At 38.6% G+C, this 16974-nt stretch overlaps 1 protein-coding gene across 2 annotated transcripts; it reads right to left on the bottom strand.

Annotated features, from left to right (window-relative positions):
- Nucleotides 1-691: 691 nt before the first annotated feature.
- On the bottom strand, nt 692-16472 carry ifi35 (interferon-induced protein 35). 2 transcript variants are annotated; one of them, XM_017710380.2, is made up of 10 exons: nt 16425-16472; nt 15916-15948; nt 14775-14843; nt 13946-14104; nt 9482-9598; nt 7632-7776; nt 5835-5941; nt 4675-4861; nt 3084-3193; nt 692-2605 (listed from the first exon to the last, which is right to left on the bottom strand). In XM_017710380.2, exons 2-10 carry the CDS (start codon nt 15940-15942, stop codon nt 2396-2398), a joined length of 1131 nt encoding a protein of 376 aa, XP_017565869.2. In that variant the 5' UTR covers nt 15943-15948; nt 16425-16472; the 3' UTR covers nt 692-2395. The 2 variants fall into 2 exon arrangements, with proteins under 2 accessions (XP_017565869.2, XP_017565870.2); XM_017710381.2 differs by lacking the exon at nt 16425-16472 and adding an exon at nt 16241-16418.
- Between the last annotated feature and the right edge of the window lie 502 nt (nt 16473-16974).

Genomic DNA, 16974 nt, shown 5'->3' on the forward strand with positions numbered 1-16974 from the left:
GCTTTGCTTTGTTTTACTGTAGATAGGGGTGGGTTCCAGATGCTCAATTCAGGTCCTGGAGATCCATGAGCCTGGGTCAGATCCAACACACGCCTGAAGGCCTGATTGCCTAGGTGTTAGGTCAGGGTTGGAGCTAAACTCTGCAGGGTGGTAGATCTCCAGGACCAGGACTGGGCACCATTGGGCTGGTGGTATTTAAAGGAATAGTTCAAAGAAAACTCAAACATTTTCACAGTTTTCCACTGACCACAGATGTAGTCATTTGTAGGGGTGGTACCACACCTCATAGAGGAAGATTTCGACCACTACCCCTTGTAACTCAGTTCCAAGAGGCAAGATGACACTCAAAAACAAGGGGTAGGGGTAAAAGTAAGAAATGGGACTGGGCCTTACTGTGAGCTATAAAAATGACCCAAACTACAGGCAGCCCCTTTAGAAAACAGAGTCCAAAACACCTCAAGTCAAAGAGGTCTAGAATCAGTATGTGTGACAATGACTATGATAAATATGGAGGAATCTGATCCAAGATCAGTTCTGCTTTGTGAATCCCAGCACTGGTGTTGTCTGAAATGGCTACGGTGAAGTTTTATAGCTCACAGTAAGTTATGCTATGTTCTAAAACCACAGCTACAACACGTGGATGTGGGTTCTGGTGGGTGGAGAGATGTTTTGGGGATTAAACCTCAGAATCTTTTCTGAAAATAAGACTTTATTGCTTTAGAAGAGAAATGAATACATTTTGAAGACTTTGACATTGCATATGAATATGACTGGCTTGTTTTATGAACTTAAATTATATTTCTATTTTTCTTCTGGCTTAAACGTCAACTACCTATGCAAGTCTTCATATTTGCATTCATGATACATTTTTGAGATAACGATATAGTAGAATAAAAAACAGCTCAATAGTGCATACATAAATGACTCCTTTTCCCCCAAAAACCTCTTTAAAAAAATCACCAAAATTAAAGTTCACAAACAACTAATTTCTCCAGACTTCAGGCTTGTTTACTGCACAGTTGAGACTTTTCCATGCACTGGTTCAGCCCATTACTGCTTAATAATCAGCTTGAGACACATTAAAGCAGGTAAAACAGTGAGTTTGTTTACATGCACTTAATAATCCGCTAACTGCCGAAAATCAGATTTTGTCAGTAGTCCAATCAATGTGTTTATATACACTTGAGTAATCAGATAATGTGGAAACTGGGTCTACATGACTCAGACAGTAATCAGATTTTTGCTTTGCGACCAGCCAATAAACGCACAGAAGACGACGAGACGTAAATGTAACGTAAAACTCAAACTTTGTGCCGTGGCTTTTTTTTTCTTCTTCAGACATTGAGTCACTTCACCTGAAAATATGAACAAGCATAAGTATTTAAATCCTCTATTTTGTCAAGCATGTATTTGGTTTCAGCGTCGCTCCAAAGTGTTTTGCTGCGTCTTGCGGTGATGCTGCTTGCTTATTTCTGATACCACTGTCTTCACACATGCTCAGACTGGGAAATCCAAAAGAAATCTGAGTAAGAGTTTACAGCACTGAGAAACCTGATTACTGAGCTAAAATCCGGCCTTTTTATCAGATTACTTAATCAGATTTGGAGACCTTACTCTGATCAAAGAAATCGGTGTATGCTGTTTGTGACCATTTCAATAATCAAATAATTGCAGAAATCTGATTATGATCAGATTATTGAATGCATGTAAAAGCACTGAATGTGTTGAACTGCTGGAGAACACAAAATTACAGCATCCATCTCAAAACACCTGCTAAACATTTACAACAGAAAACCCTGCTCCAGCATTAGCCTAGCTTAACCACACCTGATGGGCTTCGGCACCATCTGAATATGAGAGTTTCGATTAAGATTGACATATGATAAAATTGACATGTGATAAAAATAAGATATAAGATTGTTCATAATTACGTGTTGTTGATTAAATAAGTGAAAATAAGTTGACTCGTCCTCTACAGTGAACAGGCTTAAATATGATGTGTTTTGGCCAATTTTAGTGCACAATTTCAGTTTATTTTAACATATTGGAAAAATGATAACATAATATACAATATTTAATGTGCCAAAACATCTGCACAAGCCAACCTGAATATTTTTTAAACAATAAACAGTTATTGAGTCTTAAAATGTGCAGGAATGTGTTCTCTGTAGAGAATGTCACTTATTTTCACTTAGAAAATCCACAACAGCGTCATTGGACACAGTGCATCCAAACTTTGCATAATTGGATAAAATCATCACAAAGTTATCCGTCATCTTCCTCAGTCCCATATTAGCAGCAAAAACCTGACCTGACCTGAGCCGTATAGCTAAATAATGGCAGCATATATCGAGGTTGTCGCAGTTTGGCTGTGGTCAGGCCGCGATGGTCTCTCTCACTGGTTCTGCTCATCTTCAGAAGAATCCTGTTCAAACACGGCCAGAGTCTTCTGGCCCTCAGGGTTGTAGATGATGGCGTCCACTTCTCCACCGCTATTGGCGGTCTTCTGGAAGTGGATCTCCAGCAGGTCCTGCAGGTTGTCCTGATCCATTACAGCGGGGATTCCCGTCAGGAGCACCGTCTTATCACAGATCACGTTACGAGTCTGAGGATGACAGAGAGGTCAGAGATACGAAAGTAAAAGACATATACCCTGCCAGTCAAATGTTTGGGAACACCTTTTGGCATCTGAATGGGTCTCATTCTCCAATAATCCTATTAGTCCTCTTTTAAGCAGCATAGGTTTTCTAGCCTTTACAGTAGCTTTAGCGGCCAGAGACTCACAGACCAATCGCATGCATTGTAAATATCACACGTGACGCTACTCGGTCAATCAGATCTGTGCATAGACATTATGATGTTCCGGACCTTTGCTTGAGGAAATTTTCTTTGACTGACCTTAATGACTTTTAATTAAAGACCTCTGTATTAGAGAATGAGGCCCAACGTTTTGATGATCAGTGTGCATTCCAGCTGTTACATTTGCTAATGTTCAAGCTGTAATAAAACTGAAGATGTTGCTGCTCTTCAAGAGGAAAAAACACTAAACGAGGTATGTGGTCAGATACAGGACTGTCTCTCACCTGGAGATGTGTGATGTCGCCATTGAGGAAGGGAGTGACCTTCACTTTGTGCTTCTTTCCTTTTTCCATCTCTACCTCGTGAGTCTGTTTATCTGTAAGGCCTTTGGCAACTATTAGAGGAAGAGAAAAAGATTCTGTGTTTTAGATGCAAACCTGCTAAACCACCTGGAAACCTGAAATGAACCCACATTAACATAGAGGGACAATTCAGTTATGAACCTGTAGGAAATTGTTTAACCTGTTTCCATAGTAGACATAAAACAAAATTCTGCCAGTTTGGCCCAGCTTTATAGGACTGTTTGATGTGAAGAAAGCTTTCAGCTGTCAGTTTTATTTTTGTGGATTATGGGGAAAACATGTTTTCTTTGGCTGTATTCATTCAAATTAACGAGTCGATTTCCATTCCAGCAGCAGAATGGCCACTAGGGGGCCTGCAGTACAATATTTTTAGACATACACTGAATGCTCAGATGTACCTGGAGAAACTGCAAAAAAGGGGAACATAGGTTCATTACATGAACAAAAGACCTCCATAATCATTAAGGTCAGGTGTTTCAGCAACACCTGTTGCTAACATGGATAAAATTAAGCACATAGCTTACAAACACTGGCAGTAGAATAAGTTGTGCTGATGAGCTCAGTGACTTTAAACATAACACTGTCATAGAATTTTAACGTTAGTTTATGAAATTTCTTCTCTGCTAGATCTGCCCCAGGCGACTGTAAATGCTATTATTGTGAAATGGAAGTGTCCAGGAGCAACAACAGCTCAGCCACGAAGCAGTAGTCCACGCAAACTCACAGAGTCGGGCTGCTGTTGAATCACAGTGTCTCACAGTGTCTATTCTCTGTTGAATCACTAGAGTTTCAAATTTCCTCTGGAAGCATCATCAGCAAAAGAACTGCACATTAGAAGCTTCACAAAATGGGTTTCCTGGCTGAAGAGCTACACACAAGCCTAAGATCAAAATGCACAATTCCAAGTGTCGGATGGAGTGGAGTAAAGCGCCGACACTGGACTCTGGAGCAGTGAAACGTATTCTGTTGAGTGACAAATCACACTTCTCTATGTGACAGTCTGATAGACAAGTCTGGGTTTGGCGAATACCAGGAGAACGTTACCTGCCTGACTGCACTCAACTGTAAAGTTTGGGGGAGGAGGTATAATGATATGGGGTTGTGGGTGTGTTTGTTTGGTTTACTGTTTCGCTAAGATGTTGTTTATCATGGGTGCTTCTGCTTTCCAATAATAGAACTTTCTGTTGATTAGGGCAGATCTAGCAGGGTGGAAATTTCACAAATTGGCATGGGTGGCATCCTACGACAGTGCCATCCTTAAAGTCACTGAGCTCATCAGTACAACCCTCTATTGCCAGTGTTTGTCTATGGAGACTGCAAGGCTAAGTGCTTGATTTTCTCCACCTGTTAGCAAAAAGTGTGTGTGAAAAACTTGAACTTGAATAATTAGGAGGGGTGTCTCAATACTTACGGTCATATAGTGTACAATACACTAAGCTTTTTATGTTATTTGGAATTTTTAGTTTAAAAAATTATTTTATATTTCCGTTACGTAACTATATATTGTACATACTGTTGCTGTCTAAGAAGGCGATGACCACGTTTCCAGAGTCCTCCAGCATATCGATCTCATCTACCTCCCCGCCCCCGTTCTTGGACTTGGAGAAATGGATCTCCAGCTTATCCCGGATCCGCTCCTTGCTCTCTTTGTTGGGCAGGTTGGAAACAAGGATGCGGCGCGGGCAAACCTGAGTGTCCATCTGAACCAGAGTCAGAAACACACCGTTAACCCTGTGAGGTGCCCGATCAAAATACCTCTTCCTACATTTCTTACTCACAGCTCACTGAAACAAGCAGATAAACTGTGTGATAACTGCAGATCTTTTGATCCACACCATGTTTGTAGGTGGAAGAGGAGAAATTTTGATTGTTATATAAACAGCATGTTTGATATGTCTACTTTTTGGCATTTTTTGAGGTTGAAACAAAGACAAAAAAAAAAATAAAGCAGAGACTGTAAACAGAACATAAATCGACTATTTCTATGGTATCCCAGGTATTTGCTAAGTTATTGCTAGGCTGTTGCTATAGTATCCCAGGTGGTTGCTAAGAGGTTGCTAGGCTGTTGCTATGGTATCCCAGGTGATAGCCAATGTCTTGCTAGGCTGTTGCTAAGGTCTTGCTAGACTATTTCTATGGTATCCCAGGTATTTGCTAAGTTATTGCTAGGCCATTGCTATAGTATCCCAGGTGGTTGCTAAGGTGCTGCAAAGTTATCCTGGGTAATTGCTAAGGCATTGTTAGGCCATTGCTATTGCATTTCAGGTGGCTCCTAAGGTGTATCTAGGCCATTGATATTGCATCCAAGGTGGTTGCTAAGATGTGCCTATGGAATCCCAGGTGACTGATAAGATGTTGCTAGGTTGTTGCTATGCAATCCCAGGTGGTTGGGGAAGAAACGTTCTTAGAATGAATGCTATACTAAAACTACATGCAATCGGTCCCAGAAGTGCACTATTCCTGTATAAGGGCTATAATCCTTCAGTAGTTCTAGCTAAAAAAGTACCACCTGTGAAAATGGTACAAAAAGAAGTGTAGAATAATAAAAACCGACATACAGTAAGTTGGTTTTCTCAAGCCAACCATAACTCTAGATTTCTATGGGTCAACTGATCCACCAAACAAAAACACAAAGCTACAGACTCATTGAGGTTAAAGGAGATGCTGCAGTACCTCCACCACATCAGGCACCAGGAAGCGCACTGGCTCGGCCTGCACGACAATTTTGCAGTCACCCAGCATCACCTCGTGCTCCTTTAGAGCCAGGATCTTTTCAGCCACTGAGAAGGAAAAGAGGGACACAGAAGATTAGATAACACAAAGCAATGCACTTCAAGCATGGATGCAAGCAATGACTATTTATAAATTAAAATAAAGATATTATAAATATATTTTTCAGAAATATCTAATGAAGTGAGTGTGCAAACACACAGTTATTGGTATACATTAATTGCACAAGTACTACTACAGTACTACAATACCGCCTTCTTCACAGTACATTAGTGTTGTTTCCAAACATTTGGCCTGCTCTTTATATAGCTGGACAAAAATCGTGTACTTGCGTCAAAGTAGAGGCTCTTAAAAAAACAGTGCCACAAAGGGTTCATCGAGTGATGTCATAAAACTGTACTGCTTCAAAAAAGAGCCATGTATGACAGAGATTTGTGCACGAGAACCTTTACAAAAAGCAACGGTAGAGAACTTGTAGAGAGGAGAATTCCTGCTCTGCAATGTCTTCCAGGTTTCTCAAACACTAGAGGGCGCTCCCGAGTGAGTCCAAAATGAATGGGTTGATATGGAGCATTTGACCAAAATCATACTTCATAAATGATTAAACATTTTGAATGTAAAAGAATACATTCATTTCCTGAACAAAGAACAGTATAAACCATTTTAACACGGCTGTTATATTTTTAAGAGCTTTTAAACTCGAGTTCTAGGAGTTTAAAACGGTGCCTCATGCACGTTCATGATGTCAGTGAGCGCAAACAGCGAATGAGCTGCTCCGCCCACCTACCAATTAGCACTCAATAGCAGTAATACTAACCAATCAGCACTCAGTAGCAGTAATGCCAACCAATCAGCACTCAGCAGCAGCAGTATTAGCCTACTGCTGGTCAAAACCCGTTTGTTGTAGAAAAAAGGAATCATACAGTTGAGTTTTCTTTGCTTTTTTTAGTGAAATACATTCTTCTACTTTCTAAACTGAAAGGAAAGTTCTGGGCGAGTGATTAGAAACTATTTTAACTTTCAGTTTTATTGCATTTAGCTTAATTTACTCCCATTCATTTAGGACTGCCATGGAAACAGGAAGCGGCCAGGCTCCTCATTTACCAGCCCTGGTGAAGGTTCTTTTATGAGTTTAACAGGTCTTTCTAGATTCTACACATTAGATGGCATTAAGCTTTATAAAGGTTCTTCACTTTCACATTCATCCACATCTCATTTACAGAAACAGTTCTCTTTGAAAAGTTCTTTAGTGTATCAGAAATGGTTCTACAGCACTGAGCAAGGAATGTTTTTTTTTTTTGTAAGTGTTGGTAAAATATTAATCAGACAAATGCAAAAATCTTCTGTATTTCTGAAAGTGTTAAAGTACAAACAAACAAATATTTTTTAATCAGTTATTTTGTTGAATTACCTTCATGAACAGTTTCAAAGTCAACCTGAAATCAAAAACTGCCTTTTTGACCGTCTTCGTTTGTGGCCTTGTTCATACGAATCATATCACATCATTTAAAAGACGAAATTGTTTTCTCATAATCTTTCATCAAAATGTATTGACTTTAGCCCCACCTCTAAAAAGTCTTCTGATTTTTTATTACATCACTGTGCACCCGTGGGCGGGGCAAGATACTCTTAACCAAAAATATCTGTTATTATAGAAATACAGACAAAGAACTTCGATTTTCACTCAACAACATTCATTCAACTCCACGCTCTGCACTGAGGACATCAGTAAACTCAGACCTTCTTCATCCTCGAAGGTGATGAGCGCAGTGCCCCCCTCCATCGGATACACAATGTGGGGTTTCAAATCGAAACCCGAAGCCTGAGCCTCGTCAGCCGTCTCTCCGTGAAATACCACTTTCTTCTCTGGCACTGCAGTGGACACCTGAACAGCCAAACATTCAGCTTCGTCAGTTTCACAGTGATGTTACTTTTGAACTGAGATTTCAGACTAAATAAACCGTCTGGCCAACATGAGCACCTACATGCATGTACACACTGTAAAGTACATAAACTCCTCATGGTGGCAGTTTAACTGCATTGATTTCAGACTATTGGACAATCACGACTGAAGTAATCTTATAAATGAATTCATCCTAGGCTGGCTTTACACGCTGAAACTTACATGCAACTTTTGTTGCCTGAAACCTACAAAAACTAAGTTGCACTTTAGTTGCAAAATATAAAGCAACTCATTTCAAACGGCAACAGTTGCAAACGTCTCATCTTTGTGGAACAAGTTTTGTGAATAAATAATCAGATAACACATCACATGATCATGACAAACAACATCATTTCAAACTATTGATTTCACCAGAGATCTGTGGACAAGAAAATACCACAAAAAGAGTTGCTGAACGGTTGAAAAAGAGATCTTCCTGTTTGATTATATGCAAGGTTGATAATGATTTATTTTGTCCGTTTTCTGAATCATAACTCCAAACAAACGAGCTTCTCGAAACAAACATTTATATTACAAGGTGTGGTAACTAGCCAGCTAATGCTATCAGCATTTAAACAGCTTTAAACAGCTGTTTGTGCAGTGTTTGTTCTTTTTTAGCTGCTGTTATAATGATCTATGTAGCTAAACTATTAATTTTCTGCTCTCGTGACCGCAATGGCTACTTAAACATTAATTTTCAAAGGCTTAATACACAGAAGAGACAAAATCTCTTATTAAAATTAATATTTAGTCAGAAATAGAGGCAACGACAGCTAAAAAATATAAGAGGATGATAAAAATGCTGCAAATATACAAATGTAAATAACATGCCACAGATGATTTTATATAGCAAGAACCACGCATTCAAAAATACAGTCGCTAATTTGGCTAACTAGTGGAGTAATCTAATGTGTTGCATTGTTTTAATTGCTTTGTGTAACTGTAAGTTGCACAGAAATGAAAGTGAAATGAAATTGCATGCAACTCTCAACACGCAACTAGTTGCATGAAAGTTTCACCTCATAAATGATTATCAGTGACTATAATAGTAAGTACAATAAAGTACAATAAAGTATGTGCTCAAACTCTTTGGCTATTTTCAAGTGTAAAAATCATTGAAAAAACTTGGTATTGTTTTTTTGTCTGTAAATGAAATAAATAAAAACATATGCATATTCTCTTACTGTGTAAACAGTTCCTCTGTTGCATTTGTGCATTCAGTATACTTTATAATGACTCTGAATCCAACCAAAATGACTGAATCTTGGTAAAATTTGAGATTCCAGGACTCAATTAATCTTTTTCTAAAGAATCATAACCAATGTGAATCATTATTAGGTTACAGGCTTCTATTGCACACCTAAAAATTATCATTATTTAATATTCAAAGCCATTTTGAAGTGAATGAGACCTCAATGGGCCTTTTTCCTCTATACACATAATAATGAGTATCACATTAAGATCTCAGGCTTATTATACATGGAGGCTTCTTATTCAGAAACTACAGGGATTTCAGTGCAAACTGGCTACGCTATTCTAAGGTTATAGAAGTGTGTAATCACAATTTGGGCCGGCTGGTGAGCCCTGACCATGTGAGAGGTTAATAACTCAAGCCATTGTGTCTTATTGAGCTTCATTAACTCCAAACCTCAGTCTGCTGCCTCAGGCTCTGATTGGTTTCCTCCAAATCCTTCAGTTTCTGGTCCACACTCCTGAGCTCCATCTCCAGCCTGTCGTACTCCTTCTTTACATCTTCCAGCCTTTCCTACATGAAAACAATAGCTCACAAGTCAGTTATTATAAAGATTATTAACACTGACACTATATTCTTAGAAATAAAGGTTCCTGAACAGGTCTTGGTTTGTTTCTTGGTGGTATGTCTTTAGGAACAACCTTGTATTGGTTTAGAACCTTTACATTATATGGAGGTTCTTTAAAGTTCTTCACACTCGCACCTCATTTACAAACGTTTCTTCAACAAATATGATTATTCTACATAATGATGATAATAATAATAATAATAATAATAATAATAATAATAATTACAGTATCTCATAAAAGTGAGTACACCCCTCACACTTCTGCAAATTTTATTATGTCTTTACATGGGACAAAACTATAGAAATGAAACTTGGATATAACGTCAGTGTTCAGTTGTATAGTAGTATAGATTTATAGTAGTATAGATTTACTGCCCTCAGAAAATTACTCAACACACAGCCATTAACGTCTAAATAGCTGGCAACACAAGTTAGTACCACCTCACAGTGAACGTGTCCAAATTGTGCTCAAAGTGTCAGTATTTTGTGTGACCACCATTATCTAGCACTATCTAGCATATCTAGCACTGCCATAACCCTCTTGGGCATGGAATTCACCAGAGCTGCACAGGTTGCTACTGGAATCCTCTTCCACTCCTCCATGATGACATCATGGAGCCAGTTAGACACCTCCTCCTTCCACTTGAGGATGCCCCACAGGTGCTCAATTGGGTTTAGGTCTGGAGACATACCTGGCCAGCCTGTCACCTTTACCTTCAGCAAGACAATTGTCATCTTGGAGGTGTGTTTAGGGTCGTTATTGTGTTGGAAAACTGCCATGTGGCACAGAAAGGAGTGGGTCATGCTCTGCTTCAGAATGTCACAGTACATGTTGGAATTCATGTTTCCCTCCCCAGTGCCAGCAGCATTCATGCAGTTCCAGACCATGATGCTACCACCACCATGCTTGACTGGAGGCAAGAGAAAGTTGACTTGGTACTCCTCACCAGGCTGCCGCCACACATGCTGGACACCATCTGAGCCAAACAAGTTTATCTTGGTCTCGTCAGACCATAGGACATGGTTCCAGTAATCCATGTTCTTGGACAGCTTGTCTTCAGCAAACTGCGGACTTTCTTGCGTGTCAACTTCAGAAGTGGTTTCCTTCTGGGACAACGGCCATGTAGGCCGGGTTGATGCATTGTGCTGGCCCCCCACCTCTTCAACCTCTGCAGCAATGCTGGCAGCACTATTTTTTTAAGCCAACCTCTGGATATGATACTGAACATGTGGACTCAACTTCTTTGGTCGGCAAGGCCTGTTCCGAGTGGAACCTGTCCTGGAAAGCCTCTGTATGACCTTGACCACTGTGCTATAGCCCAGTTTCAGGGTGTTAGCAATCTTCTTATAGCCTAGGCCATCTTTGTGGAGAGCAACAACTCTATTTCTAACATCCTCAGAGAGTTCTTCACCATGAGGTGCCATGTTAAATATCCAGTGGCCACAATGAGCGAATTGTACCCAAAAAATTCCAAATTTAACAGCCCTGCTCCCCATTCACACCTAGAACTCTCATGCATCACATGACACCGGGGATGGACAATGACACATTGGCACAATTTGGACATTTTCACTGTACTCACTTGTGTTGTCAGTTATTTAGACATTAATGGCTATGTGTTGAGTTATTTTCAGAGGACAGTAAATCTGCACTGCTATACAAGCTGAACACTAACCGCTTTAAGTTATATCCAAGTTTCATTTCTATAGTGTTGTCCCATGAAAAAATAATATAAAATATTTTGCAGAAATGTGAGGGGTGTAATCACTTTTGTGAGAAACTGTATTTTATTTATATATATTATAAAGCATTTACATCAAGTAGTTTAGAATTAAAATACTACATTTAAAAGCAGAAAGACATGAGATACAGTCGTATGCAAAAGTTTGGGTACCCCTTGTTACATGTTTTTTGCTAGAAATATTAAAAGAAATAAAGCGTAAAATATGGCTCTTTTTATCGTTTATGTATTTTTTTTACTAAATGTTAAAACTCAGCAAATAAATAGAAATTCTGCACTAAACCTTGCGGAATAATGTCAGACTTAAGTGTGCTCTTGGTATAGGATGTGTTCACTTATATTCACTTAGAAAATCAACAAAACAATCTGATGAATTTGACCAGGGGCACTCATACTTTTTCATATGTAATGTACAAAGACGATGAAATATAATGATTCATAAAATTAGTTGACAATTTTAAACAAACAATAAAATTAATCATATATATTTATATATGTTTCTCAAAAGCAGCAAATCTCACTGCATAGTAATCATGAAAAAAATCCTTTAAGGCACCTTTAATTACAAGAATGTTCTCCTTCATTATATCATGCTCTCTATAATCTCTCATGTAACGACAAACAGCACAGAGTCTTCTTACTGTAAATCACACCACATCACTGTTCTAGAACATTCCACATACATATGGTTTGATGTGGTCTGTGTGGCCTCCCAGGATGCCTTGCAATGAAGGTAACTATCATTTACATTTACAGCATCTAGCAGACGAGGTTTCAGACGAGGTAAACAGCTTTGAGTTGGTTTAGGATTCAGTGTTTGTAGTTGTTTTTTTTTTAATTGCTTTATTTTATATATTATTTGTGTGTCTTGTTTATGTCTCAAGTGCAGCTTTGTGGTGTTTCTGTGTCAAGTCATTGTTGTAAAACTGGTAAAGTTTGTTTCTTTTTTTTGCTTAGTTATATATTTATTTGTTTTTTTTCTTGTTTTATTGTGCTCACTTTCCCCTTTTGTGCATTGGTTATTTATCTTAGTGGGGACTCCACCAATTTTCAAAATTACTTCACAATGATAAATGATTAGGTCTTAAAACATGTCAATAAAACATGAGGGCTATTTCACCAAAATATCTGCATAATTGAATAGTTAAGATGTAAAAGAATTCATTCAGAGTGGTTCAGAGTGGTTTGGTGTGAAACGCTCTGTTCTAGAGAAGATTACAGAGTTGTTCACAGTAGTGGTGATAGGAGTCAGACGTCCACCTCTAAAAGCTCCCTCACAGAAAGTTCCTACATGAAATGGTTATAAATATGTTGCACCATTTCACATCATACCACTATGATTTACTTATTACTGAATTATGCAGAAATTTAAATTTAAATTGATTCATTACTGATTTCTAAAACTGTGCTGTCGAAATATATTTGTTATTGTAAAAATTATTGCACAGTACATTTTCTGAGTGTATGTCGGGTCAGTACATCTAGAACACTGAAAAACTGCATGCATCATTAAAAAAAAGACTATGGGCTGTTTAAAGGGAGCATGTAAACATAGGACATGCATAGTAACTGCAACAACAGTAATGAGTAACACTGTGTGTCTGAAAGTATCTAGGCGCCCACTGCTGATACAGGAGTTCAGTTGTGTGCACAGCTTGTATTTCTATAATCTCTAATATATAATATATAAATCTATAATATAATTGTAATCTCATTAGGAAAGCACTGACCAATAGTGGCACACTGGCTGTGTTTACATCTAAAAATGTTCTCCAGTCCAATTGTATACCTTCTTATTATAGATGAAAACTGAGGTCTTTATATTCTCACTCTACTCAACAATCTGATGAAAATCTCTGTTTACATGCTCACTACAAGTAATCAGATCTGCAATTACCCCTTAGTGAAGACGTTTCCATGACAACCAGCATCACGTGAGTCCAGTCAGAGTGAGATGAGCAGCAGTGAGCAGTGCTTGTGTTTTAAATCACTTTAAAATGATGTCAGACTCAGGAAAACGTGCTTTACATGTCCCACCACCGTCTTTTCTGCTCTGCTATGTCAAACATTAAAAACTTTCACTATGATGTGACGCACATGCAGAACGGACTTAAACTTTCAGACTGGGAATGTAATCAAATACAGGCCCTTACACAGATATTATTTTTCTATTTAACTGATTATTTACAGGATTACCCACCTCGTTCAATCAGATTGAAACTGTATTCCAAACGGCCTTAATTGGACTACACTATTCAGACTGAGGTGTTTACATGGATGTATTGTATTCCAAATTAGCTATTAGTGAGATTATTATTTAGATTGTCAGACTGCATGTAAACATCTGAGACACTGATACACAACAGTTTTGAGAAGATTTTGGCTTAAAATGTTTTTTTTAAACCCATTTAGGGAGAGGTACATGCAAGGTATGTAAGGCAAAAATTTCTTAAAGAAAGCTGTCAGAATGTGGACACTGCATTTTTGTCCACACCAAAATAAAAATCTATATTTTTTCAAAACCTTTGTAAACTGTGTTCAAATTCTGACCTGCTCCTTCTTCTCTGCCTCGGCCTTTTTGACCTTCTCCTCCTCCAGGTCCTTTCTGATGTTTACAGCTCGCTGCTGGAACTGGTGAGTAAACTGGACGTTGCTGTTCCTGGCATCCGAGAGCAGCTTCTGGTCTTTCAGCAGGGCGTCATGCTGTGCCTGTTGATTTAGAAACAGCTCTCATGTTCTTTTTCTCTGAAGGTCTGTGCTTAATGGGTGGTGTCTCTATGCAGCGTCTGTCTAACGTACATTTCTATTGTTTTTCATTTTTTTTCCCTCACTTATAACATTTGTGTGAGTTTATGCACCAAAATGAATTCTACACGACCATTTTCCGAACCTCTTTGTCTCTTAGAATTAAAAAGGCTGTTTTTGCAACAACTGCACCTTTATGACTGATATATGTAAATGAGCTCCACTCTGATTGGCAGTAAGCTCATTCCAAAAGCATCTTAGGCTGAAACACTCCTATAACTTCAGTCTGAGTGGGTGGAGCTAAATTACACATGGCAAAAAAATAATATCTTAACAAAAGAAAATGTCTTAAATGTAGTCAATAAATCTACCATTTATTATGAGGCTGTTGTAAGAATATTATAAGATTATTCCACCTGTTTCTGCAGAATTTCATTTTTTAAGTGATTTTATCAAGTGAAAGTGTTTTACTCCATTGGCAGACTGTTTTACTTATTTCAAGAAATAATGAAGATATGGACTGTGTGGACATGGTAGAGAACAATATGTTCTAAAACAGTAAAAATATTTATATACTATGTGAAAAAAGTGAGGAAAATGTGTTTGTTTTCCAGATACAGCAGGAAATACACACCTTGAGCTTTTCAATCTCCTCTTGGACTTTCTGTAGTTTTAAGTCATCACCAGTTACAATAGAGAAATCCTGAAATGACAGGGGTGAAGTGAGCGTAAGTATTCCAGACTATTTGTACAGTCGTAAGCTAAAATCTTGTATTTACAAACTGGTAATTTCACCAGAGAAGGAAATAAGTTTTTTAACTTTGAATAGAAGTTAATGGAATTGAAGTAGTCAAAGTATTTTGAACTGTTTCCCACTGTTTCACTCATCACGAAGCTTTCACACAGTGTAAAGAGCAACTGGTTTGGGTATCATCAAAATAGGAAAAATAACAAAAACTGGTATACAGCATTAAAGTCCCACTGTCTATCTGTCTGTCTCTCTGCCTTATCTATCTATCTATCTATCTATCTATCTATCTATCTATCTATCTATCTATCTATCTATCTATCTGTCTATCTATCAATCTATGTATCTGTCTGTCTGTCTGCCTTTTCTATCTATCTATCTATCTATCTATCTATCTATCTATCTATCTATCTATCTATCTCTCTCTCTCTCTCTCTCTCTCTATCTCTCTCTCCAGGAAACCCAGTATTGTTTGGGATCATCACCCAACACCTGCTTTAATGTTTAATGAAACAAAGAAAGGGTTCCCTAAAGGGTTCTTTGCATCATGAAAGCATTCTTCAGATTCATGGAGAATGTGCTGTGGATGGTCCTGTATACAGTCTTATTGAAAAGGGTTCTATATAGCACCAAAAAAGGTTCTTCTGTTGGAACAAGCCTGACATCATGAAAATAATAGAACCCTTTTTGGTGCTACATTTCCAAAAAGAGTGCATATAGAACCATCTACAGCACATTCTCCATCAATCTGAAGAACTCTTTCATAAGTCAAAGAAACCTTTATTCATGCAAAGGGTTCTTTGAGTGTTCACGGTTCTAAACAGCACCATTTCCTTTACTAAGGAACCCTTGAAGAGCCAGAATGTTTAAGTGTGTGATGTTATGTGGTGTTTACAGGCATAAACACACTTAATGCCAGGTTAAATTGTTTTAACAGTGTTTCTGGGGGTCTAAGACTTTTGCACAGCACTGTATTTGATGAAGTCGTGATGTATAATGTGGAGAGAGAACATGCGGTGTCCTTTACCTCATCAGAAGACATTTCTGACAGCATAAAATCCTGTAAATAGAGAAAAGAGGAGCAGTTAGAACCACCAAACCGCTCTGAGACACTCAGAGAGGCTTTATCAACAGCCTGCTGGAAAGCGAAAGTTCCCACAGCACAAATATGCGCCAAACAGGAAATGACCTCTGCATATTTGCTATACCATGTTATTCTATAGGAAACTAACGCTTTAAGTCGAGCCTAAAGCCCCCAGACACGCCACAATCCCACCACCACACACTGATCCCGGGTCATTAGTCAGTATTAGAACAGTATTTCGGCTTCATCGCTCAAACTCTTCACCCACTCGTCCGCTCTCAGGCCCTCGCTGCTGCTCCAGTCTCGCGTATTTCTCTCCACACAGGACCGAATTCAGCGGATCAGCCACAGCGTCGTGATCCCGACTTACACCATTAAACTCTCCACCATCTTTATCTCCACAGAAAACAGCCCAGCTTTCAGTAAACAGAGCAAAAACATCAGAGACTCACCCTGACCGCGCGAGCCGCTCGCTTTCGCTTTCGTTTCGTCACTTGGGAGGGCGGTGAGTGGCGGTGACGTCACCGCCGAGGGGTTTAATTATTCATATATTCCTCTGAGGAGGCGGACGCGATTTCAATCAGTTTAGAGAGCAAATCTTCTAATTTTGTTTGGAGAGCAAATCTTCTAGACCCGAGTCGAATCTGCACCAACATAAAACCGCACACCGTGTAAATATAAATATTAATATAAACACAGTAAAACAAGGACAACAAGATTTGCGGCTCAGTGACAGCTTACAAAACTGGTTCTTCAAGGGTTCTTTAGTAAAGGCAGCTGATATATATGTGTGGGTGTGTATAGAACAGTGAAGAACTACCTGAGCGCATTGTTCTGCATGGTTAAAGGGTTCGTCTCTGATTAGGAAGTTATTGTGGATTTTTTTAAAAAAGGCTTCAGCTGTTACAAGTAATAGAACATGCTTGGGTACTACATAGAACCCTTTTTCTATCTATCTATCTATCTATCTATCTATCTATCTATCTATCTATCTATCTATCT

The sequence above is a fragment of the Pygocentrus nattereri genome, chromosome 14, assembly GCF_015220715.1.
Source record: "Pygocentrus nattereri isolate fPygNat1 chromosome 14, fPygNat1.pri, whole genome shotgun sequence".
Taxonomy (NCBI): Eukaryota; Metazoa; Chordata; class Actinopteri; order Characiformes; family Serrasalmidae; genus Pygocentrus; species Pygocentrus nattereri.

Bases quoted from the DNA above. Each gene is read 5' to 3' on its own strand.
- ifi35 (XM_017710380.2), bottom strand. From the start codon at position 15,942: ATGCTGTCAGAAATGTCTTCTGATGAG. The intron at 4,862-5,834 runs GTACTGCAGCAT...ACTCTGGTTCAG, and splicing joins TGGTGCCTGATGTGGTGGAG to ATGGACACTCAGGTTTGCCC. The intron at 3,194-4,674 runs GTATGTACAATA...TTCCTCTAATAG, and splicing joins CGCCTTCTTAGACAGCAACA to TTGCCAAAGGCCTTACAGAT.